Source organism: Nelusetta ayraudi, unplaced genomic scaffold (assembly GCF_046127955.1).
Source record: "Nelusetta ayraudi isolate G7.1 ecotype Tasmania unplaced genomic scaffold, CSIRO-AGI_Nayr_v1 ptg000109l, whole genome shotgun sequence".
NCBI classification, from domain to species: Eukaryota; Metazoa; Chordata; class Actinopteri; order Tetraodontiformes; family Monacanthidae; genus Nelusetta; species Nelusetta ayraudi.
In genome coordinates, this window is record NW_027466159.1 from 712,069 (window position 1) to 738,019 (window position 25,951).

Genomic DNA, 25,951 nt, shown 5'->3' on the forward strand with positions numbered 1-25,951 from the left:
TCCACACATGACAACTTTCACTGAAAACAAACAGGAAGTGCACATGCTTCGAAACTTGTCAAATTTGCCACACAGGTCCAGACTGGTCCAAAATTTAACAAACACGAGGAATTTCAAGTAAAACATCATTTTTCAGCAGGAGTTTTAAAACTGGACTTAGAAGAAACAAACTGGACTGAACAATGGATCTTAAACATGACAAGAAAATTGTATGTTTTCAGTCATACTTCGTCAAACTTCACGCTTTGCTTTGTTCCCTCATAACTGCCTTCGTGTCGCTCCGACCGTGCGGGGGCGCTACCGCACAGCGCGGCTACAGAATGAGAGAAACGGGAACCGGAAGTGGGTCGGAGAAACTGACGAAGGCGTCGTTTTTGAAGCTCGTTAACGGCCGTTGTCTTGGTGCTGTGTGTCTGTGTTGTGTGTGCGTGTTTTGTGTAAACAGTAAAACGCACCGCTGGACTCGGTGTTATGGAAGTTATCTGAGTGCAGTTTCAGGTGAGAGTCGCTTCCACGTGCCTTTTGTTTGCTGCCTCACACTGTTACCCTAGCTTGTCTTTTCCAGATTTAAAGTCTCCCAATGTGTCACCGGTGTGTTTAAAACAAACAAAACAAACAAACATCGTTTGTTTATTCAACGCAGGACTGCACACATGTTAAATCCCAAAATGCCCGGTTATGTTTTTTTTTCTTTTTTCTGCTAACGGACTCGAAATTGTGACATTTTATGTTAGACACAATCTAAGCTAATAGGAGGTTGTCAGTTGGAGGTTGGAGGTTGGATGTTGGATGTTGGTTGGTTCCAGACAGCCAGTTATTTGAAATGCATGCATACAGAGCAACAGGTGCATACGACACTGAAGGAGTAAAACCAGTTCAAACACTTTCATCAGTGCTATTTGATTTATTGAAAATTAGCCTTGTGCAGTTCTGGTTAGAAGGTGGTTTTATTTTTATTTGTTTTAAGGTTTTATTTTGACATGAAGCTTGGGTCGAACATAAACATTACATTTTTCAAAACCCGAAAAGTTCACATTGGTGTCATATTAGGTCTACAATGGACTGTTTGTCCTTCTGCAGACAAAAATGGGAATACTTTTTTTTTTTTTTAAATTCCCAATACTATTATGCCTGTAGATAAAGAAAGCCAATAATGATATTTGAGTCATTTTGAAGGCTGTTAAAATGAGGCGTTGCATTGGTTTGGATCATCACCCAATGATTCAGATCGATGAGAAAAGAATTCCCCTCTTCATACACGACGTTCAGTCTGCACTGATGGAACGTTGTCCATCTCTCCCATCTTTTTTCCCGGCAGGTCAAAGCCGGAAACATGATGGACAGCCTGGATTTCTCCGAGGAGGAGATTCTGGAGCAGCTGGCCGTCCTGGGCTACAGAAACATCCCCAAACACAGACTGCAGGAGTTTAAAAAAGGTTCCACTCTCAAACGTCTCCTGTCACAAACGCGCGCACACACTGGAGTCTGTTGAGTTGCTCTAGATTCTATGATTCATTTTTCCCACTGCAGACCTGGACAAACTCATTCTGCACCCAGAGTTCAGACACTTGGCCTCACCTCCTCAGATCAGCTCCACCAAACCTCTGAAACCTGCCTCCGCACGCCCGAGTCCTCCTGCCGTCACCAGAGAGAAAGGTCTGCACTCTTAACTGCACTGTGGCCTGGAGGAAGAGCGCAAAAAATAAATAAATGTTGCTGCACAAATCTGTTGTGTTTTCCTGCAGTGAGCCTTTGCTTCGGAGACGGGTTCTTCTTACACGCCAATCAGTCAGGCCATCAACGACAAGTGAGTGTGACAGCAGCTGCCTTTCCATTACCCCTAGAATTGCGCAAAACTTAAATATCACCATAAAAAAAAGTGGTCATGGAAATGCCAAAATTACCTCTCAAATATGGCCTAAAGGTTTTTACGCTCTCACGAGGTGGTTTTTCAAACGTATTCATATATCGATATAGAGGCATATTGCACGTTATGTTTGGACGGAGGAGGAGACAGAACTTTTCTTTACATCTAACCAAAGAGAAAAACACAACAACCATCAACAACATCGAAATGCAGATTTATGCAAGAAATTTTGTACCTCCATCCTCCTCAAAGCCACTTTGAGGTCTCGCGGGACGAGATTCTACGAGAATTTATGCGCTGCAGACCAATCAATGGAAACCCCTGCAAATCGCAATTGTACTAAATTTAGAATTAGCGCTTTTATTTTGCGATAAAGTTGTAATGGAAACGCAGTTAGAGTGACGGCCTCGTAATGTTACGTAAACAACAAATCTAGGTTCAATGGTCGTTAAGTGTGAGATCAGTCAGGCCACACTTAACAAGCAGACAGATGTTTCATTCATCTAATGAATATTTGAGATGAATCTGAAAACGTTTTGGGGAAGAATTTTTTCTTTATTCATCCGATGAATTATTATTGATTATTACAGAAAACATGTAATAAAGAAAAACAAGTGGAAAAAGTAACCCAACCATTCTTTATGCCTTCATGACTATTTTGCCAATTATTTCCGTGTGTGACTGCGCACAGGTTCTGACGCCGTGTCACAACAGAGAGTATGGGCAGGGGGAGGGGCTCCCGGACTCGTACGCTCAGCACTCAGTGGCCCCGAAGCTTCAGCCGGCTGTCGGCGGCCCCAGCAGGCTGCAGGCGGAGTCTGAGGCGGAGCCCGACAGCAGGCTCCGCCCACCGCTCGATGACAGCTACCTATCATGTTCTGACTCCCTGGGGAGGCGGCTCATCAAGAGGAAGGTCTTCAGGTACACACTGTGTTTGTTGACTGGGCGATTTTTGGACAAAAATGAAATAACAATTTTTTTTCTCTGAAAACTCAATTTTCCTTTCCCATTTCCATTTTTTGGTAAAACAAGACAATGGAATACATTATTTTAAATATTTTATCTTTATTTTTAAACAAAATAGCAAACCCATGCAACTGAAAGATATTGCTTGGGTTCAGTAAAGTGACAACATTTACAGTCTTCTTGACCAAACAAAGATGAATCCCTTGGAAATCTCACTTTCACCAAACTTCACTTGAAAATGAGCAGGTTCTTCATAAACAAAGAAGAAGATGATTCCTTATTTGGGAATGAAGTGAAAACTTCAGAACCAAACACAAAATAATCCCCCTACTGGTAAAGTGACAGCCTTAACTGTCTTTAACCAAACATCACTTGAAGAAAAAAAAAGTTTTTCCATCATGTTGAACGACGACGAATGAATGAAGTGCAAAACTTTCACATTCTGTAAAATAGACATTGAGAGGCGCACAGCCTGGAAGCATGCAGGAGGAAAATCCATTTTAAGATTTTCCTTTTTTGAACATCATCTTGGCTAATAAATCCAATTTTCATTTAAAATGCAGTAATCGCACAACCCTACTGGTCGTCTTCTCAGCTGATGGAAATACGAACCGCTGACGTCTCAAGACTTATGCCACTTGTTTGTTGTTGTTTTTCCCCAAAGAAATTCAACGTTTCATTCCAAGTAAAGAAAACCTCATCAGATCATTGTGATGTGGACTGTTTTTTTTTTTTGTTTGTTCGTTTATTTTACTTAACTGGAGATTGATCGGTGTTGTTTAATTTATTTTCTGTCCCAAAGGAAATATGGAGGACAGTCTCTCATCTGTGAAGAATCCATCTACAGTGAAAACTCAGGTACATGTTTTTTCAGTGGAACCATGTACTGTCCGACTGTCCAAATGAGGGGAATTTTAACATTAGTGAGTTTACAAAAAGCAAGAAGACACAGTAGAATTAGAGTGTCACTGCAACTCTCATGATAATAAGCTGTGGGATGAAACGTCCCAGTTGTACTGCAGGATATTGTGAGAGCTTCAGGCTGTGATATTCCACTGTGCTGCCAGCAGGGGGAGCCATTGTCTTTCGTAGTGGCTAAGATCAGTGTAATCCTCTTACCTCGTCTTAGCCTGCGTGTCTCTGTAAGCCCTCGGTCTCCACTGTGCACGCTCGCTGCAACATGGACAAGATGTACCAGGCTCAGTTGGACGACAGCGACGACAACGACTCGCTCAACTCCTCGTTCTGGTCTGACGGCGAGAGGGAGGAGGTGCAAGAGGAGGTGCAGGTGGTCAGTCAAGGTGGTGCTGAACCCGCAAAGGAATCTGGCCGGGAGGTGCAAGAGGAGGAGAAACCAGAAGTGAAACTGTGTGACGGGAGCGAGGAGAGTTCAGAGGATGGGACCAACGAGAGTGACGACGATGATGATGATGAAGACGATGATGATGAGAGAGAGGAAGATGAGGGGGAGGAGGCAAAGTTTGCAGAACGGGAAGGCTTCAAAACTTCAGAGGAGGAAAAATCGGAAATGAGCTCGTGTGATGAAAGTGAAGATGGTTCAGAAGGTGGATATGACGACACTGATGACAGTGAGGAAGAGAAGGAGGAGGAGGACAGTGAGGAACCAGAGGAGGTGCAGACTGAGTCTGTGGATGTTGGAACCTCCTCCAAACCTCCTGAGGAATCTCTCAGAGCAGCTCCAGATCAGGAGGAACCCGAACTGCACTTGTGTGACAGCAGCGAGGGGAATTCAGAAAGTGGAGGCGACGACACCGAGGACGATGAGGAGCTTGAAGATGATGTTCGTGATGGTGAGGAGGAGGAGCCAGAAGAAGAGGAGGAAAGTGAGGCTCAAACTGAGCCTGAGAATGAGAAATTGGTGACGTCTGATGAGAGGAAGGAGAGTTCAGAAGGTGGAGATGATGACGCAGGTGGTGGTCGTAAGAATAATGATGATAATGAGGAGGAAGAAGAAGAGGATGAAAGTTGTGAGAGCCCAGCGCCGAGCCTGATGACCTCCGGCTATGGCACCTTCAGGCCCGAGGAGCTGGAGGAGACCGGAGACCTAAGAGGCGAGCAGAGCGACGGCGCTGCTGAGGACGAAGACAGTCGAGGAGATCTGTCCGAGGACGGAGGAGGAGAGGATGGACGCTCCTTCTGCAGCTTCAGCGGGATGGACGTGGAACCCGGAGATCAGGACCACAACCACGACAAGATGTCTGCAGAGCCTGAAGCTGGTGGAGAACCTGAGCTGCACCAGGAGGTGGAGGCCTGGCAGAGGAGCGCAGTGGAGGTAGAGGAGGAGGAGGAGGAGGAGGAGGAGGAGGAAGAAAGAAATTACGAGGACACGGTTCCACTGTCAGAGGAGCAACAAGTTGAACTGGTGGAGAAGGAGGAGGACGGGGAGGAAAATGAAGAGGAGGAGGAGCGAGGTGAAGAGCACCACCTGGAGGAGGTGGACGGCTCCGACGAGTCATCCAGCAACCCAGACATCAAGTTCATCGACTCCAAGGTGGACTTGAGCCAGATGACGTTTGAGGAGATGTGTGAGGGCTGGGAGGGAAACCTGAGGAGGAGGAGCAGGAGGAGGAGCGGTGAGGAGTGTCTGTCTGTCAGCACTCAGCAGGTTCACACACAAATAATAATGTGATGGTTGTTGTGGCTCCTCGGCAGACATCACAAGCTCCCTGGAGGAGCGACTGGCCGACCTGCGCTTGACCACGTCGCCTCGTCGGGACCCTGAGAGCGACGAGGAGGACGAGGAGGACGAGGAGGAGCAGCAGGAGCAATGCAGCGACAGCCGCAGCGACAGCCGCAGCGACGGGATCTCTGTCGACGCCTTCGAGACCTACTTCAGGAGCATGGTGGGTGGAGAGGAGGAGGTGGGGCAGGGAGTATGGTGATGATGATGATAGTGATGATGATGATGATGATGATGATGATGATGAAGATGAATGTTGTTCTAGTCAGTGTCTCTGTTTTGTTGCAGACTCACACTCGCAGTGATGTTGGCAACAGACCCAAACCAAAGTCATGTAAGTCACTTGATGTCTCTCTCTCCCCCCGCCCCCCCCCCCCCCCCCCCCCCTCTGCCCCCTCCTCTCCTCTCTCTCATGCATGACTGTAAAACATTTTACGTCAACGCTCCAATAAAAACCTGTTTGTTTCAGTCATCAGACCGGTGGCCAGTCAGCCGGCGGTGAAGAAGACGGACCCAGTGACCAAGTGCGTATCATTTAATTTTATTTTTTTAATATTGGCCAAAGAGGAAAATGTTTTCAAATCTAAACTTTTTATTTTTTATATTTTGTGTCTGTGCAGGTATTTCCAGTACAAGCAAATCTGGGAAATGTTCAAACTCCCAGGGCAGAGGGAGCACCGGGCACTGCGACAGGAAATAAGGGTATAACTAACACACACACACACACACTTCAACCGACAGTGTTCTTCAGAACAGCCACACAAACTCTATGTCCATGTTGCGTTGTCTTGTTTTATTAGCCGTAGCTGTGATTTTATTAATCTGAGAGAACAAAATCACCAAGCTGCTTCTTCTTCACATTTGTTTATTTGAAATTAACCTGTTGCCTCTTTTTTCGTTGTTAGGACCGACTTGCGTACCAACCCCCACCAGTAAGTGTTTTTATTGAAGGCTCACAGGAGGCTGTTTTCACACTTTGTTAAGTTGTAAACACGATTCATCAATTATGATTTACTGGATCCAACGCCTGCAGCTGTAACACTACTACACACAATACAGCCAATATTTCCTGATGAATCTCAGAACACGGAGCTCCACCTAGTGGACAGACATGTGCGTTATTTCAATTCTCCAAACGTCGCTGCGGCTTCGGGGTTAATTTCTGCTGTTGTCTCTCTCGTCTCGTCCTGCAGCCCAAACCTCGTCGGGTTTATGTCCCCAACACGTACGAGGTTCCGACGGAGAAGAAACGTTCGGCGCTGCGCTGGGAGGTCCGGAACGACCTGGCCAACGGCTTCGTCCCGTGCAAAGTCAGCTATCGATATTAAACCCCGCCCACCTTTTAGACCAATGCCTTTCTTCTTCTTTTTTTTTTTGCTACTTTTTTTTATATCATTTAAAAAAAAAAAACTTGCAACATTTTTTTTTAAATAATGATTATTTATTAACGACATTTTTTTTGATAAACAAACATGTCCAGAAACAATGGTCTGCTGTGTTGTGGTGATTCCGGGAGGTCAGAGGTCCGAGTAAGGCAGCCTGAAGGGGTGGAGCTGCGTGTAGCGTCGGTCGTGCCACAGCAGCTTCTCCTCCAGGAAGCGCACCGTGTCCAGCGTGAGCACCACGGCCTCGTGCTTCAGCAGACTGTGGACGTTCAGGCCTGGTGGGGGAGGTGGGGAGACGAAATCGAGATCAAGATTCTGGCTCTAATCAAATGTCTACATGGGACTTGATCTATTCTCATCTGGTGTTTACACAAGGCACTGCATTTACCGTATTTTCCAGACTATAAGCTATTTTCCCCACGCTTTGAATCATGCGGCTTATGCAAAGGTGCGGCTTTTCTGTGGATTTTACTTCACCCGCCAGGGGGCGCTTTAGCAGGAAGTGCTAAAGCGATGAACACTGACAGGTGGTTTCTGGGTTCAGTGTTCATGAAGCGACTTCAATGGTTCCAGTGCGCATGAAGAAAAAGTGACAGCGGTTCGACGTGTGTTCAGTGGGTTCCGTGCGCAACTTTTCTGTTTTGGCTCTCGTCTGTATGTTCTCTTGTCTTCATGCGCTCTGTCTTTGTGAGCTCCGGTGCGTCGCTGCCTCGATCGAGTTCTGGTCCGACTCCATACCAATTGACCGAGGTGACCAGCGGGACCCCGCAAACAGGGTCCGCGGTGCGAGTCCAGAGTTGCAGGCTCGCAGCCGCCGAACCGATCCGCTCTGCGGCCCCGTTTCCTGACAAAACACCTGCGGCTTATAGTCCAGTGCGGCTTGTATGTGTACACATTTGTTTTTTCCCCTAAATTTAGCTGGTGCGGCTTATATTCAGGTGCGCTTTATAGTCCGGAAATGACGGTATTCAAAAAAGACTTCACAGCCGTGTGACGTGCGCCGATGAATCAAAACATCATCTGTTCAACACCGCAGTTGTCACCGTTTTCAGTCTTTTCCATCAGTTCTGTCAACGCTCCCATCCATCCCGGATACCATCAATTTGTTGTGGACAGAATAATGCAATTAAAAAAAAAAAAATTTTTTTTTTAAAATAGTTGGTATATATTATACTATTTTGAGATTTTTTTTCCATTGTCTCTGTGCATAATGAAGTCAAAGTCTTTGAGTGTTTTAAGAATTTAAAACAAACAATTCTGGGCCGCACTGCTGCCGTGTTTGCAAGTGTGAAGAAAAGTGTGTGCCACTCTGAGCCGTTACAGGTGTGACAAAAAACATTCAATTTGATGCGCCAGCTGTCAGAAGACAGTTTCAACTAAACGGACGGCAACAAGATGTTTGAGCGCAGCCAAACTCACCGAGGGCTGGAATGACGTTGACCGTCTTCAGACTCGCTGTGGCCTGCAGGATGTTGTCGGGAAACTCCTCCCCTCTGAAAGAGACACAAAATAAATAGATAAAAGCGCTGCAAACTGTTTTTTTTTTTTTTTTTTTTAAGAATCGAGATTAATCTCCGACTTTCCATAGTTAACCACGATTAATCGCACTTTGGATTCTGCTATCCTGCATTTCAAGACCGTTTTTATGTCCGTGTTAATGCAAAGCAATTCTAACTGCAGAAACTTAATTCGGAACCAAATTAATGGAAAGACCGGATTTTCTATTATTTCTTTTAAAACGGTGCATTTAGACCCACTTATAACTACATATGTATTTTACAGGGACTCCATTTTGGCTCCTTTCTCTGTTTCAAAAGCTTCTGTATGCGTGAACAATTGTTCCCGTCGATGGTAAGATTGTAGCATGGGTCAGCGCATTCGGGTGCCACCCATTTAGCAACAGTGGCGGGCCGTCAGGGGCAGCTAGTCCTTCTCTGCCGGCCTGACCACACTTGGAAAAGTACATTTTCCCCATAAATACGATAATAAAGTTATTCTCCATAGTCTGTTCTTTTCACATCATATAATATCCACTTGGTTGCGTTGCTTCCATTGTCGTAAAACATGGTAGAGTTTTCATCCAATCATATTTCTGCTAGCTTATGAGGCCAGATTCCATGAAATCTGCCTGAGGCTAGCAGAACCGACATAGCAGCCTCCAGTCCAGTGAACCGACCACAGTCAGTTGCGATAGCCAATCAGATCATAGGTCTGCGAGGCCAGCTAGCTGGCTTTATGCTGAACTTCACACGTTACTACCACAGCGAACCCACGACGGCTGAAGGAAACAAATTACGATTTAGTTGCTGGATTATTTGCAATTTAAAATGTTAAACAAAAATAAACGCAGCTAGCGTTAGCAGAACGCAGTCGGTACTGACAGTTGAGGAACTGACTACGGGTGAATGAAAGGGACAAAAGCTTGCAATTAAAAAAAGAAAAGAAAAAGAAAAATGATGCCTTGTATCTATTCTTATTGCGATTCAGAAGAGTCAGAAGGTCAGAGTGAAGAAGAACACGTGGCGCCATGTCGCTGCGGCGAGACTCACACGTCGACCATCAGCACCGACTCCCCCCAGTGGCGGTGCCGGACCAGGTCCAGGAGGTACTGGGAGTCGGGGGTGGGGATGTTCAGAGAGTCGACCACATAGAGGAAGGACTGGAGGAGAGCGGAGAGGGCAGCGTGAGCACCAGCACCCCCTGGAGGGCAGGTTTGAGACTCTACTGACGGCGGAAGGTTACCTGGGCCGCCTTGGAGCTCAGGGCCACTTTGAGACCCTGCACTCGCACCTTCATCGGCAGCATGTAGTAGTAGCTTGTGGGCCCCCGGGGGCCGTGAGAGACCCCACCTGAGGAGAGAGGAAAAAAAAAAAACCCAGTCACTGACGGCTCCCACACGCACACTATCAAATCACATGACGGCCCAACGCCAGTCACCTCCTCTCCACAGCGGCGATCTGATGCTCCCGTGTCGCGCTCTCCCGCCTCCTTTCTGGTTCCAGGGTTTCCTGCCCCCACCCCTGACCTCTGACCTGACCTTTGTGTTGGCGTGGCTCTGAAAGGACACAATCGCTGTGAGCATTTTCTTATTTTTTGTTTAACCTTTTGATCGGACGACAACAACTTCTTCTTCCGAGTTGAGTAGGATCAAGGGCAACATTCAGGTGAGCCGAGCCGAGAAATTCTACAGACTTGCATTTTAATGGTGTTGGAAATTTTCCCTTTGTGGAGTCACAAGGGACACTGCTCCCTCTCCCGGGTTTGCAACACAACCACCCAGACGGGCGACCAAGCTTGGTTTTTTTATGCCCACGCGAACACGTGGAAGGTCTGACAAAAGCATTGGCTTTAGCGGGAGGCTGTAAACAGCGGGCTAATTGTGCTGTTTGCTGTGATAAGTCTGCAGGGGCCCCGGGAGGACCTCCTGGTTTGACACATTAGATTACATTTAGAAAAGTGAACTTACAATTCTTTTGAAATTCCTCTGCCATGTTTCCACCGTGTGAAGAATATCGAGCCTGAGCAGAGAGAGACAAAAAAACATCAATAAACAGGCAGCAGAAGTCCGTAACACCGGCGCTGGACAAAGAGCGAGCAACAAGTGATGAAAACTCACCTCGGAGGCACGGCAAACACGTCTGGGTGGAGCTGAGCCAGACCCAGTGGCTCGGCGTCCTGCTGCCCCAGAGTCTCCACCCACGTGTGGACCGGGCTCAGGTGGGCGGGGACGAGGGCGTCACACTTCCTCAGGACGGGCAGGGGGCAGCCGGCGGGCGGAGGAGGACGCTCTGGAAGCCGAGAGTTCGGGCGTCAACACGACGATCGGAACAATAACATTTCTCACATCTCAGAAGAGCGACTGACATCGTGAAGGACTGCTACCACCCGGCACACTTTGCCCTCCTGCCCTCTGGGAGGCGCTCCGGGAGTCTCCGGACAAGAACCACAAGGTTCAGGAAGAGCTTCTTCCTCACAGCTGTCCCCCCGCTGAACCTATCCCTCCACCCCACCAGGAGGGGAACTGGACTAGTCCATTGCACGACTGTACATGCTGTCATTTTAACAGACTTATTACCCACTACTTCCTTGCGTCACTCTAAATAACCTCCCTGCACTCATGTACATACTGCAAACATTAAAGTCACTGTACATTACTAAATTCAGTTGTAGATTCATTTTCTAAATTAGACTTTCAGGGAAAACAAAATCACTGTTTTATCAGTCTGGTTGAGACCCTTCTTCCAGAAAGCTACCTCTGTATTCCCCTCTTTCTGAACTTCACTGCCAATATTCATATTGAAACATCTTTTTTTCGACGACAGAAGCCTTCACGTGGGGTCGGGAAGATTTTAGACTTGGGTGTGAAACTTTTCAAACAAATTAGCCAAAAGCTCTTCATGAACCCGGCGGAGTCTTTGACTCACTCAGTCTGGCCGGATCCACCAGGTTGGTCGGCAGCAGCAGGTTGGGAGGGAGGAAGTTCTCGCTGGAGGACGTCGAGGCAAACTGAGGACAAGGAAGCCAGGGAGTCAACAAGCAGGAAATGAAGCAGAGGCAGAAGCCCCTACAGTCCAATATGAGACACAACTCGCAGGACTCAGAACTGGACCTGGGACCTAATTCGTAAAGCAGGTTTAAGTAAAAACTCTTTAGTATGTTCACCCTGAGATGAGGGAGTTTTCAGTGTCAAAAAGGGAGTTAACTCAAACATGAGAAAGATGGGTAATTCTTCGCTGTTTCACTAAGGGAGGTAACTTAGCTCTCGGTCATTTACGGTAGTAACATGAAACTAACCTGGTCGGGACCAGGTTTTTAACAGTGAACTTCGAGTTTCTCCGTCTCACATCGTCTACGTACACAACCTAATCCGTCCGTACGTCAGCGACATTACCCGCCAGCCGTAGTGGAGCTGTCACATCCCGTTAGACAGTGTGTGTTGCGCTGCGTTTCTTTGCAAAATAGAACTGTATTTTTTGTTTGTTTGTTTGTTTGTTTGTTTGTACAATGTCGGATAGGCAGAGCACTTGATAAAGCCAACCGTGTGAAGGACGGTTCGAGAAGCGTGAGTGAACTTGAATTGTCTCAGTGGAAGTCTGTGTTAGTTTTAAAAGGCTTCATTACCTAACAGAACATGATATAGATTAGAAGACATTTATGTGTGTGGAAAACGTCATCGTGCTGTGGATAAAACAACCGCGCAGTCACACAGTTGACACCGCCGAGTGTTTGGCTAAAGTGCAGCAGGCAGCTATCTACAAGCTAGCAGCACCGAACATCACTCACCCTTTTAGCGGCTCCCCTGACACAAAGCGTCAGCGAACATCGAAGCATTTCCGATAATTTTAAGTCTTTGCCGCCTAGACAAAATTAACTGAATGTCACACTGTTTTACGCGCACATTGTAAAAACGCCGCTGATGGATGGGAAGGTCGTGGTGAGCCTGCTGCCGCTGTGTACAGGCGCGCTTTTTGATGACGTAGTGAAACCTCTCCAGTGCGCGACGTCAGCAGATAAGACCATAGGATAAGACGAATGACGGTTCCACTCGTACGTGAACCTTGAAATAATTCAGTATGTACATTGTTAGGACCGGTTCTTTAGTTGGAAGCCCAGGAACAAACCGCAGACGTAGAAAACAGCTGAAGAAGGAAACAAAGGAAAGTGGGGTCAGAAGTTGTTGTTGAAAAAGAATATATACATAAAGCGCAAATTTCTTTAATTTCTTAAATAACTCAGGAGTAATTAAAATAATTATTAAAATACGTTTTTTACTTATTATTATTATTATTATTATTATTATTATTATTATTATTATTATTATTATTATATTGTTTTAACAATAATAATTCTCAAAATTTCTCGTTGGAGCTTTTTTGTAATATTTGATTAATCAGTTTTGTTTGTGTTGCCAATGGAAAAATAAATTGTCAAAAACTTCAATTCTTTGCCTGGACAATGGACTCTGTCGCATCACTGCTTAAATTCACTCCCTCCGTGCTTTAGTGGCTGTTTGATTTGATTTTGATTAATTTGATTTGTTTGTTCAGTTTGGAAATGGACAAGAGCAAAGAAAGGGACACATTGCCATTTTTAAAAATTCCCACTTTTTAAAGTTAAAAATGTTTCAGATTTGAAAAAAAAACAATCACCATAAAAACAGACTGCGCATACTTGGAAAATCCTCTGGTTTATTTTTGTGTTGCTCAAGTTTCATATATGGTCAAAGTGCTGTTTTATGCATCAATGTACAGTTTAATATTAACAAATGTTCATTTGAGAATTTTTTTAATAATCAGGAGGCAATTTCAAGCAGTTTAAGAACATATTATGACTAAATTCATCTGGTAAAACCCCAAAATGCACCTACTCCACCATTTTTTTTAAACTTCTTTCCAATTACTTTGAAAGCAGTGACACATTTGGGGGTTCAGGAATTGATTGTCATAACTGAACACAAGTACACATTATCAATGTATATTCATTCAACAAGAACCGAACCTTACAAAAACATTACAAAGAAAATATAAGTTTGACTTTAAATATCATGTAAAAGAAGTGCATTAATTATTTTAAATGTTGCATTGTTGTAACAAGCTCTCTCAACTTAAAAAAGAGAATGTAAAATACAAATGAACAGATCTGCTCAGAATAAATAAACATAATATTAGAGTACAATTTAAAAAGTAACTGGTAACAAAGGCAGTTTTAATACCTAAACAAGGTCAGAGAAATAGAACGTTGAACCTTTGGTGTCATTTTTTGCATTTGGGACTTCAAGGTCCAGATGTGTTGCTTGAAATTCCGTACCACCCAATGTGTTCCTTTTGCGGCTTGGTATTCTCTGATTTTGTATGTCAGTGGGAAAAACAGTGACATAGTATCCACCCGCGCTTTTGGAGAATCTGTTTTTGGAATCCACATTCATGTGAGGTGTCTGTTGCTTAGACAATGGCGCAACTGCTTTTTGTGGCCTTGAATATATGACAATGTCACCACGAGGCATTCCACTGCTCAGTCTGGGGTCTTTCATGTCGACATTCACGTGTGACTGAGGGATCACCTTCCTGTGGTTACGTGAGGCTTGGAGGTCTGGTCTTGAGCCTCTGGCCCTAAGCACATGATCCTTCCCTGTGAAATCGTCAATGTTGAGATCTGAACGGTTGAAATCAACAGGGTGGCCTAAACCAGCATTTGCTGCAGGGTAGCTAGACCTTATTTTAATGCTTTCATCATCAAGGTTCAAATCTGGATTTTTGACATGGAGCTGTGGACTTTGCATGGGGATGACTACTTTTGGAATGCTTGGATGAACATTGGGTGCACTGATGCTTGGACCTGTCATATTCCCGATCAACTGTGGTGATTTCATATATATTTTTGCATTGGGTGGAGAGATGTCAAGGCTACTTGGTCTAAGAGAGGGTCCGAAATCTATATCCGACCCTGCCCTATTAAGATCTTGGCCACTTAACTGGGGCAACTTCAAAGAAGGTAGTTTTATCTTTTTGTTTACTGACTCCAGATCAGTCTGGGGTACCTGGAAGTTTTTTGACGGTGCATTCACTTCAAAGTTTGGACTTCTTACTCCTTGCCCTCCTTGCCTATTGCCATGAGCTCCTACATCATCATATTTTGTGTTGAGGTCCACCTTTGGACTTTTTATCTTATCTTGCAAATTTATATCTGACATGCTTACTTTTGGCCCTGAAAGACTGAGGTCGGGAGCATTTAAACTATGTGTTGGTAATTTTCCCTTTGGACGATTAAAATCCAGATTTGGCAAAGTGATACCATCGCCTTGCAGGTCACCATTTATGTCCACAGTAGAGCCTTTTGGTATGTTGATTGGAGGTTTTTTCATTTTTAAATCAGATAAATCAAGGTTTACATTTGGATTATTTATATTCAAATTTGGAGTGTCAAGTTCGCCCTTTATCTTTGGAGCTTTAAGACGCATGTCTGGTGCGTTCAGATTAGGTTCTTTTGGTAATTTGGCACTGATATCTGGTGGACTAAAATCAAAGCCAGGGGCATCTATCTCTGGACTAGAAAACCCTATATCAGGCATTTTTAAATGTGGCAATTGAAACTTTTCTGATTGGACACCAAAATCAACATCTGGCATTTGAAATCCAGGTTTGGACCCTTTAACTTTCGTGGTGGGTGCTTTGATGTTGATATGTGGGTCTTTCAAATTTCCATCAATCTCAGGTGTCTTTAGATTTGGTAGATTCACCTCCGGCAAATTTAATTTAGGGAATTTCATTTTGGTTTTGGGTGAACCAAACTTGATACCAGGAGCATTCACATCCAACTTTGAAGATTTGAGGCCCATATTAGGCAAATCTATATCAGGGGAATCAAATCCAGCCCTAATGTTTGGTTCATTAAAATCCATGTTTGGGCCATCTAGGCTTGCATCAATGTCAGGTCCTTTCAGGCCTGGAAGACTGAATTTGGGCAACTTCAGTTTTGGCATTTTAAATTTGTTCTTTGGTGAATCAATACCGACACCAGGAGCATTTATATTGAACTCGGGAGCCTTCAGGTCCATGTTTGGCATGTCTAAATCAGGGGCATCAATTCCTCCTCTTATTTTCGGAGCTCTCAGATTCAAATCTGGTGACCCGACATCTGCATTCAGATCCAAATTTGGTCCTCTGGGCAACGTACCTCCCGCATTGAGTTTAGGTAGTTTCAATTTGTCAAAGGAAGGTTTAAGATCCCAGTCTGGAGAATGAAGATCTGGCATTTTCAGTTTCCCTGCTGGCCTGTCTAAGCTGAGTCTAGGGGCGTTAAGGTCCATTTTGGGACCGTTGAGATCAGCTGTGGGCATATTTATATCCGGAGCATTTATCCCACCTTTGAGATGGGGACCAGAGATACCAAAGTTGGGTTTTTTCAAGTCCAAATTGGGACCATGTAGGTTCGGACCTGAAAGCCCCAAGTCCCCAAGGTTTACATTCGGCATTTTGAGCTTTCCTGACTGCCCACCAACATCAAAATCAGGCATTTCAACATTAGCGTTTGGACCTTTGACATTGATATTGGGAGTATTGACATCCATGTCTGGGACATCCAGACTAGCATCAATGTCAGGTCCCTTTAATCCTGGAGTACTAAATTTGGGCCACTTCAGTTTTGGCATTTTAAATTTGGTCTTTGGGGAATCAATACTAACACCAGGAGCATCGACATCGAAATTGGGAGACTTCAGGTCCATGTTTGGCATACCTAAATCAGGGGCATCAATTCCTCCTTTTATATTTGGAGCTCTCAGATTCAAATCTGGTGACCCAACATCTGCATTCAGATCCAAATTTGGTCCTCTGGGCAACGTACCTCCTGCATTGAGTTTAGGTAGTTTCAATTTGTCAAAGGAATGTTTAAGATCCCAGTCTGGAGAATGAAGATCTGGCATTTTCAGTTTCCCTGCTGGCCTGTCTAAGCTGAGTCTAGGGGCGTTAAGGTCCATTTTGGGACCGTTGAGATCAGCTGTGGGCATATTTATATCCGGAGCATTTATCCCACCTTTGAGATGGGGACCAGAGATACCAAAGTTGGGTTTTTTCAAGTCCAAATTGGGACCATGTAGGTTCGGACCTGAAAGTCCCAAGTCCCCAAGGTTTACATTCGGCATTTTGAGCTTTCCTGACTGCCCACCAACATCAAAATCAGGCATTTCAACATTAGCGTTTGGACCTTTGACATTGATATTGGGAGTATTGACATCCATGTCTGGAACATCCAGACTAGCATCAATGTCAGGTCCCTTTAATCCCGGAGTACTAAATTTGGGCCACTTCAGTTTTGGCATTTTAAATTTGGTCTTTGGGGAATCAATACTAACACCAGGAGCGTCGACATCGAAATTGGGAGACTTCAGGTCCATGTTTGGCATACCTAAATCAGGGGCATCAATTCCTCCTTTTATATTTGGAGCTCTCAGATTCAAATCTGGTGACCCAACATCTGCATTCAGATCCAAATTTGGTCCTCTGGGCAACGTACCTCCTGCATTGAGTTTAGGTAGTTTCAATTTGTCAAAGGAATGTTTAAGATCCCAGTCTGGAGAATGAAGATCTGGCATTTTCAGTTTCCCTGCTGGCCTGTCTAAGCTGAGTCTAGGGGCGTTAAGGTCCATTTTGGGACCGTTGAGATCAGCTGTGGGCATATTTATATCCGGAGCATTTATCCCACCTTTGAGATTGGGACCAGAGATACCAAAGTTGGGTTTTTTCAAGTCCAAATTGGGACCATGTAGGTTCGGACCTGAAAGCCCCAAGTCCCCAAGGTTTACATTCGGCATTTTGAGCTTTCCTGACTGCCCACCAACATCAAAATCAGGCATTTCAACATTAGCGTTTGGACCTTTGACATTGATATTGGGAGTATTGACATCCATGTCTGGAACATCCAGACTAGCATCAATGTCAGGTCCCTTTAATCCTGGAGTACTAAATTTGGGCCACTTCAGTTTTGGCATTTTAAATTTGGTCTTTGGGGAATCAATACTAACACCAGGAGCATCGACATCGAAATTGGGAGACTTCAGGTCCATGTTTGGCATACCTAAATCAGGGGCATCAATTCCTCCTTTTATATTTGGAGCTCTCAGATTCAAATCTGGTGACCCAACATCTGCATTCAGATCCAAATTTGGTCCTCTGGGCAACGTACCTCCTGCATTGAGTTTAGGTAGTTTCAATTTGTCAAAGGAATGTTTAAGATCCCAGTCTGGAGAATGAAGATCTGGCATTTTCAGTTTCCCTGCTGGCCTGTCTAAGCTGAGTCTAGGGGCGTTAAGGTCCATTTTGGGACCGTTGAGATCAGCTGTGGGCATATTTATATCCGGAGCATTTATCCCACCTTTGAGATGGGGACCAGAGATACCAAAGTTGGTTTTTTTCAAGTCCAAATTGGGACCATGTAGGTTCGGACCTGAAAGTCCCAAGTCCCCAAGGTTTACATTCGGCATTTTGAGCTTTCCTGACTGCCCACCAACATCAAAATCAGGCATTTCAACATTAGCGTTTGGACCTTTGACATTGATATTGGGAGTATTGACATCCATGTCTGGAACATCCAGACTAGCATCAATGTCAGGTCCCTTTAATCCCGGAGTACTAAATTTGGGCCACTTCAGTTTTGGCATTTTAAATTTGGTCTTTGGGGAATCAATACTAACACCAGGAGCGTCGACATCGAAATTGGGAGACTTCAGGTCCATGTTTGGCATACCTAAATCAGGGGCATCAATTCCTCCTTTTATATTTGGAGCTCTCAGATTCAAATCTGGTGACCCAACATCTGCATTCAGATCCAAATTTGGTCCTCTGGGCAACGTACCTCCTGCATTGAGTTTAGGTAGTTTCAATTTGTCAAAGGAATGTTTAAGATCCCAGTCTGGAGAATGAAGATCTGGCATTTTCAGTTTCCCTGCTGGCCTGTCTAAGCTGAGTCTAGGGGCGTTAAGGTCCATTTTGGGACCGTTGAGATCAGCTGTGGGCATATTTATATCCGGAGCATTTATCCCACCTTTGAGATGGGGACCAGAGATACCAAAGTTGGGTTTTTTCAAGTCCAAATTGGGACCATGTAGGTTCGGACCTGAAAGTCCCAAGTCCCCAAGGTTTACATTCGGCATTTTGAGCTTTCCTGACTGCCCACCAACATCAAAATCGGGCATTTCAACATTAGCGTTTGGACCTTTGACATTGATATTGGGAGTATTGACATCCATGTCTGGAACATCCAGACTAGCATCAATGTCAGGTCCCTTTAATCCTGGAGTACTAAATTTGGGCAAATTCAGTTTTGGCATTTTAAATTTGGTCTTTGGTGAATCAATGCTAACACCGGGAGCATTTACATCGAACTTGGGAGACTTCAGGTCCATGTTTGGCATGTCTAAATCAGGGGCATCAATTCCTCTTATTTTCTGAGTGCTCAGATTCAAATCTGGTGACCCGACATCTGCATTCAGATCCAAATTTGGTCCTCTGGGCAACGTACCTCCTGCATTGAGTTTAGGTAGTTTCAATTTGTCAAAGGAATGTTTAAGATCCCAGTCTGGAGAATGAAGATCTGGCATTTTCAGTTTCCCTGCTGGCCTGTCTAAGCTGAGTCTAGGGGCGTTAAGGTCCATTTTGGGACCGTTGAGATCAGCTGTGGGCATATTTATATCCGGAGCATTTATCCCACCTTTGAGATTGGGACCAGAGATACCAAAGTTGGGTTTTTTCAAGTCCAAATTGGGACCATGTAGGTTCGGACCTGAAAGCCCCAAGTCCCCAAGGTTTACATTCGGCATTTTGAGCTTTCCTGACTGCCCACCAACATCAAAATCAGGCATTTCAACATTAGCGTTTGGACCTTTGACATTGATATTGGGAGTATTGACATCCATGTCTGGAACATCCAGACTACCATCAATGTCAGGCCCCTTTAATCCTGGAGTACTAAATTTGGGCCACTTCAGTTTTGGCATTTTAAATTTGGTCTTTGGTGAATCAATTTTGCCACTAGGAGCATTTACATCGAACTGGGGACCCTTCATGTTCATGTTTGGCATGTCTAAATCAGGGGCATCAATTTCTCCTTTTATTTCTGGAGCTTTGAGACCTTTGAGATTTACATTTGGGGCATCAATCCCGGCCTTTATGTTTGGTGCTGTAAACTGCATATCTGGTGTTCTGAAATCTCCAGTGACATTTGGAATTTGAAATTCTGGCAAATCAAATTTAGGCATTTTAAACTCAGGTGCCTTGTACTTTACAGATGGCCCTTTAATGTTACTTAATGGGACATTACTGTCGAACTTTGGTTGATGAATCCTGCCTTTTGGCTTTGGTGTTTCAAGACTTAAGTCAGGTGTTTTAAAAGTCTCAGTTTTTCCAGAGACCCCAAATTCAGGTAGATTTATACCAGATGGTGCATCTATGTCTAAATCTGGTGATTTTAGTTTCTTAGAAAGCCTGAGCTTTGGTGATTGCACATAACTAGAGGGATCATCCACATTTAAATCTGGATTTTTTAACCTCTTTGAATACTTGAGACCCACATCACCTTCTGGACCCCCATTAAGCTTTATCCTGCTTCCTGGGGTACTAATACCCGAACCTTTCATATCTATCCCCACTTCAGGAGCTTTGAATGTTCCTTTGGAATAGTTCTCAGACACTGCACCTTCAACATTTGGCAAGGCCATGTTCATCGATGGGCCTTCAGCACCACTAGAAGCACTGGTGACCCTTAGATATTCTGGTAAAGTTCCAGGCAGTTCAAGATCTGGTGCACGAGGCTGTGCACTATCATCATCTCCCACTCTGAGTGTGTGAGCTCCTATAAGAGCAGCGCCGTTCGAGCCAACTCCCATCGGTGGAAGGTTAAGATTACTGTCATACGTCAACTCTCTGGTGTCATCAGACTGCGAACCGCCATCTGTGCCTCGACTTAGAGTTGTTGTTTTCAACAGTCCAAAGTCAACTCCGAGGCGAGGCAACCCCATGTCATATTTTGGGTTGAGCTTGGTGGAAGCCTGCACAGCTCCGCTCAAAGAAGTCTTTTCATCGAGGCCATTTCTCATGAATTTTTTGATTTTTGCATTGTAGAGTCTGTTGTAAGAATCGTTCAACATCTGGAAATACAAAATACAGAGCACAACAAAAATGCATATTATCATGGATGGGAAGGCGATAAATAACTTTTCAATCAATTTAAAGCGAAGACAAATTCCCCATAATATATATTTTTTTTATCATGAAACTTTAGGACAAGTAGAAGTCAGATTAAAATTTTGTGAATATTACATTTCAAATTATGTAAACCTGTAGCAGTACTACGAAGGGATGCTCTAATTCTGCCTGATTTATTAAAATGTGAGTCCTACGTACTTCTTCAGGATTGCCTTCGCACTCTGCCAGATTCCCGACACTCTTGCTGCGGTTGTTCCGCGTGAGGACTTTGATCTTGTCATTAAACGGCTCCATCAGCTTCAGAACGTGCAGCACCTCGTCTTTTGACAGTTCTTCAAAATCAATTGTTGCCCCCAAGAGTTCGTCCCCTGCGAAGATAAAAGATACATAGCTCCAACTCATCGTTGTCCGACTAAATTTTAAAGTATCTCTGCAGTAAATGTGTTCAAATATCTTGTCTTCATATTACCTCCAGCCAAAATCACAAGAAAGGTTGAGGCTGCAGTGTCATCAGCAATTGCTCATAATAAGTTAAAGACAAATGATCCTCTTATTTGTTGAGGCCGAAGTATTTCGGATCGTACCTTCTTTCAGGCCCTGATTCGGCACAGCGCTCGATAGGACCAGCGCTCCACTGTCAGATTGCTCCAGTGTCAAGACATCAGAGAGACTCCTCCCTCTGCGATGTGTCGGCTGCAAGACATTTAACCACAGAGGTCAGACAGAGGCACAATCTGGCCAAGACAAGATGTCTCAAAGAGACATACGGCAGCTTTTTAAAGCCTACTCCGAGTTCTGCCACGATGTTGATCAAGTCAGGGTGTGTCAAAACTATTTCTACATTTCAAAGGGACAAGATTTTCCCACAACACTCAGCATGCAGGGAATGTCTCAGCCACACCTTGTTAGCTCTGAATAATTTCATACCATTTTTGCATTCCTTTGTCTCTGCCACGGGTTCCTTGGTAAGGCAAGATTTTCAAGGTTTCGTCAGATCTAAAAAAGAAACCAAACCCCGGGATAATGTGATAATTTACAACAAACACGCACAGCATCCAGAAATGTCAACTCATGTTAAACTGCTGAATTAAAGATGGAATTTTGTTGGAGGTGTTTCTCATGTAAACTCAATCTCTCCACATACTTGTTGCAGGGTGGATGCAGGTTGATGTTATGTTTTCTACCCAATACATTTTTACAACAGAAGAAAAAAACATGTGGGTGGAAAAATGGAACAGTAAAAATGAGAAATCATTTGAGGTGCAGAACAGAATGTTTAGACAGCAAGGAAGAAAAAGCTGCAGGAAAATATACAGAAATTGAAAAAAATATACACTAAAAAAAAAATTGTATATACACTTGGACATTTGTGCATCACATGATGTCTTTAGACACACATGCATTAAGGACTCAGGCACTGCGGTGTGTCTGCGGTTGCAGCAGTGACGTGCAGGTCACTCTGCAGGTTTTCCAGTCGTGGCCTTTGGCATGTGGGAAAAGACAAAGAACTGGTTTTACAAAAAAAAATTAAAAGAAATCCATTGTCGGGCGTTTCCTTCTTTATTTTCTTTTTATTGCCAGGACACAATGTTGACACTAAAAACCACACCCACCATCAAAACCCATCGGCTCTCACGAAATCTGTACGCCAGCTGAAACATTCTGTCACGGCTGCGTGAGCAGAAGATAAACAGACAAAATTATTATTATTATTTTCATTATTGCATTATTATTTTTGTCTACATTCAATGCAAGTTTTTAATTGAATGCCTCCATTTTTAGCATTCCTTCACCCTGAAAGGTCCCAAGTAGCAATTTCTTGATCTTATTCATTTATTTATTCATTTAATCCAGAACTGGACCAGAGCAGCCTTGCATGGTTAATTCATCGTGATAATAAAACAGCATGCTTAGCCCTCTGTTTGCAGTCCCCTGCTAGGACTGACGCCCCCCTTGACCTTCCACATATCTGGCAGTGGACAAAAAATGAATGGATGAATGAATGAACTCTCTCAGTTATATGTTATTACCAGTGATACTGATCTATATGAAGACACTGATAACGTGAATGGGTTCTCATTAATCACCAACAATGACCTAACAAGGTTGGAAAAATTGAATTGAATTTTGACTTTTATTTGATTGAAATGAAATTTTAGATGCATCTCAATGAGTTGTGCTATTTTTCAAACAGGCAAACAGTCCTGTGGGCACTACGTTGGTGACCCCTAGCCTAAACAGACACTTTCTGAAAAGCGCAGCTGGCAGAAGACATGAAGGATTGACGTTTCTCACTGACCGCAAACATTAGCTGCAGGTGTCTCGACCATGAAGCATGTCCGCGATCGCACAAATCCACATTCACATCTAGAGCTCCACTGAAATCTCAACCCACTCAACATCGTCGGAAAGAAATGAATGTTCAATAGGGAGAAGATCTCAATCTAAGGAAGCTAATCTCCAATCCAAGAAACTGAAACTTAAAAGCACCACTTGGACCACAGTTCATCAGCACATCAGAAAAAGACACGTTTCCTTCAGTTTTTCACTGTAAAACAACACTGACCTCTTTTTTTCCACAGAATCAGTCGTTAGCCGAGGGGAGGTTTGACCTCTCGGAGGGACAAAACCCTGACCCAACAAAATCACACACACACACACAGTTGACCTGCGAGCGACAGCGCGTTTCAAAGAGGTCAAAGTTCACATGCAGCTCTCAGGTGTGTTGAATCAGCAACAGCAGCAGCACATGACGTCTGACTGAAGTCACACTGGCAGGTACAGTAATATAATAATAATAATAATAAGAAGAACAAGAGCAAGAAAGGAAAGTCAGAGCAGCAAGCTTACGGTTGACCGCAGTGAGGAAGACCAAAACAGAGAGCAGGTGTCTGCTGGGTCGACCTGCTGCAAGTTTCAGGAGTCGATGTAGGAGCCGATGTAGGCCAGGAGAGGCAGGAGCTGAGCTGAGCGGAGAGCAGCGCCGAGGGCTGCCTGATACTGAGCAGGGGAGCGGCGCTCAGGAGGACCAATACCTGAAGACAGGTGGACAAACCGGTTCTAGCTCGCAGTGTCACACACTTCCAGTCAGAACACATACACACACAGACACTCCTCCCCTCCTGTCACACCACTCTCAGCCTCAGCACATCTGTGCGACACACCTGCACACAAACACATAGCAGACAGAGAACATGAGAAAAAAGTCTGACCTGTGCCAAGGGAGGTGACACAAGGAGCGTGAGTCACCGGGATCACCACCATCACAAAGACCGACACACACTCCTTATGTAATGAGGACACACAGACTGACAATAAACAAGCAAATTCAACTCCAGTGTTGTCAGGGGATGAACTGAGATGAAAACAGTTCCCACGAAAAATCCTCAGAAAGAAATCAGATTTACTAAGATGCTCAACCATGAAAGAAAAAGCAACCAAAATAACCATTATTTATTCATTTATTTCTTTTGAAAGGAGAGTTTGTCATCAGGTCAGATGAAGCTGCAAAACATCCAGTGAAAGTCCAAAAAGTCCAGCGCGGCAGCTTGAGAACAATTTTGCCAATGATAAGGTGATATACAGTATATGTGTATACATGTACCACAAGTAAAGGGTACCTGTGCTAAATTAGTATGTATGAGTTCCTGTCTGTCAGGAAAAGTTGTTTTTTTTTGCTTCAAGTCAATAAAATTCTGTGTATTCAGCCTTTTTACCCCTGCAGGCTAATAAAGGCACCAGTACAAAGTATCTCCTGACAGAAGTTAAACCACAGTGTTTTTCCAAATTGTCAAACATCTTCGAAAAATAACATACACATATATGTTTATATACATATATGTATAAATATATATATATATATATATATATATATATATATATATATATATATTAATATACACACACACACACACATATATGTGTCTGTCTCTCTGTGTGTGTAAGCATCTAGTGCAATATCCTAGAGCGCCGTTGCATGTAGACATGCATGTGACTCCCTCCCTTAGTACCTGCCGCTGGATACCCGTTGTCGGGGTAAAGGAAGCAGCCTACCAAGGTCATTACATAGCCTCTCCTTTACTAAGACCCCACCCCTGCCTCCCCGTGGCAGCACACGGTAACTGGAGTTTCGAGACTCCAGGCTAAACAGAGAGGGGATTGCAGGGTAGCAATGGGCCCTACCAACTACACACGGCCCCACTGCCTGGTAGGTTGCCTTCATAGATCACACAAAATCCTTTGTCACACAGTTGCCTGGGAAAATCCTCTCGAGCATCGTTGGCCTTGTTGCCGTTTCTCAACCTCCTCAAATTGCTACACAATGGCATGCAGGCGTGCATACTCGTAGGCTGTGAACAGCCCCCCTTATTTCCCACAAATGTTGGGGTGAAACGGGGATGTGTTTTGGCCCCGGTGATTTTCAACCTCTTCCTGACAGCAGCCACACTTGTCTTCCATGGAGGATGGCGGTGTCTCAGGCCTCAATGGAAGCTTGTTTAACATCCGGCACCTACAGACAAAGAACTGCTTGTCAACAACCAGGAACTGCAATACGCAGATGACTGCGCACTCCGCGCTCATTCCCCAGTGGAGTTGCAACACGCACTGGATTCTCTGTCGCCAGTCTACTGTTCACTAGGCTTGATCAACACAAAAGAAACGGAAGTCCTCTGAGAGCAAAGGCCTCCATCTCCTAACCCGTCGGTCTTCACAATCGATGGCGCACCCATCTAGGTTGTTGAACAGTTGCTACATTGGCAGCATACAAGTGTGTCTCTCAACCCCGCTATATGGAGCAGAAGCTAGGACCGTCTACCGCCATCACATCCGTTTGCATTGAGGCTTTCAACATGGAATGCCCCTAGCGCATTCTTGGTCTCACCTGGCAGGACCGTGTCCCGCACAGACATCCGGCAATGCTTTGGGTCCGTGAGCATTGAGGTAGCGGTTAGCGCAGAGGCAACTCCGGTGGGTAGGTCACACTATCCAGATAACACCATATCGACTGCCAAGCCAGGTGCTCTACGGCCAACTCCCATCAGCCAGCAGAAAACCCGGAGGACAGAAGCTTCGCTACATAGACTAGCCAAAGGGACCCTTTAAGACGTCCAACATCAGTCCCACTGACTTGGAATCATCTGCAATAAACAGACCTCGCTGGTGTTCTATATGCTCTGGCATCAATGGTACAGTCGCACTCAGAGGCAGAGGGACCGACGCCACAGCGGTCGCTGAAGCTGAAATGTGCTTTTCATCGGAAAGGGATGAGTCAAATCCCCTTCACAGAATTCTGCTAAATAAAGATCAATGAAAATGAATGGAGAAAAATTAACAA

The 25,951-nt window shown here is 44.5% G+C and overlaps 3 protein-coding genes across 3 annotated transcripts; 1 reads left to right on the forward strand and 2 right to left on the reverse strand.

Annotated features, from left to right (window-relative positions):
- Window positions 1–341: 341 nt before the first annotated feature.
- hyls1 (HYLS1 centriolar and ciliogenesis associated) lies at window positions 342–6,960 on the forward strand. The gene is made up of 12 exons (XM_076048968.1): window positions 342–498; window positions 1,319–1,436; window positions 1,531–1,656; window positions 1,746–1,807; window positions 2,559–2,788; window positions 3,636–3,691; window positions 5,507–5,697; window positions 5,823–5,868; window positions 6,004–6,058; window positions 6,155–6,236; window positions 6,440–6,466; window positions 6,728–6,960. The coding sequence occupies exons 2-12, from the start codon at window positions 1,334–1,336 to the stop codon at window positions 6,860–6,862; spliced, it is 1,113 nt and encodes a 370-aa protein (XP_075905083.1). The 5' UTR covers window positions 342–498; window positions 1,319–1,333; the 3' UTR covers window positions 6,863–6,960.
- mrpl4 (mitochondrial ribosomal protein L4) lies at window positions 6,954–12,396 on the reverse strand. Its single transcript, XM_076048971.1, has 9 exons — window positions 12,203–12,396; window positions 11,344–11,425; window positions 10,536–10,707; window positions 10,386–10,437; window positions 9,857–9,974; window positions 9,662–9,768; window positions 9,469–9,578; window positions 8,339–8,412; window positions 6,954–7,194 (listed from the first exon to the last, which is right to left on the reverse strand). Exons 1-9 carry the CDS (start codon window positions 12,248–12,250, stop codon window positions 7,052–7,054), a joined length of 906 nt encoding a protein of 301 aa, XP_075905086.1. The 5' UTR covers window positions 12,251–12,396; the 3' UTR covers window positions 6,954–7,051.
- A 909-nt stretch (window positions 12,397–13,305) lies between these two features.
- LOC142903245 (uncharacterized) lies at window positions 13,306–23,644 on the reverse strand. The gene is made up of 5 exons (XM_076048782.1): window positions 23,467–23,644; window positions 21,544–21,612; window positions 21,201–21,309; window positions 20,815–20,984; window positions 13,306–20,558 (listed from the first exon to the last, which is right to left on the reverse strand). Exons 2-5 carry the CDS (start codon window positions 21,544–21,546, stop codon window positions 13,632–13,634), a joined length of 7,209 nt encoding a protein of 2,402 aa, XP_075904897.1. The 5' UTR covers window positions 21,547–21,612; window positions 23,467–23,644; the 3' UTR covers window positions 13,306–13,631.
- Between the last annotated feature and the right edge of the window lie 2,307 nt (window positions 23,645–25,951).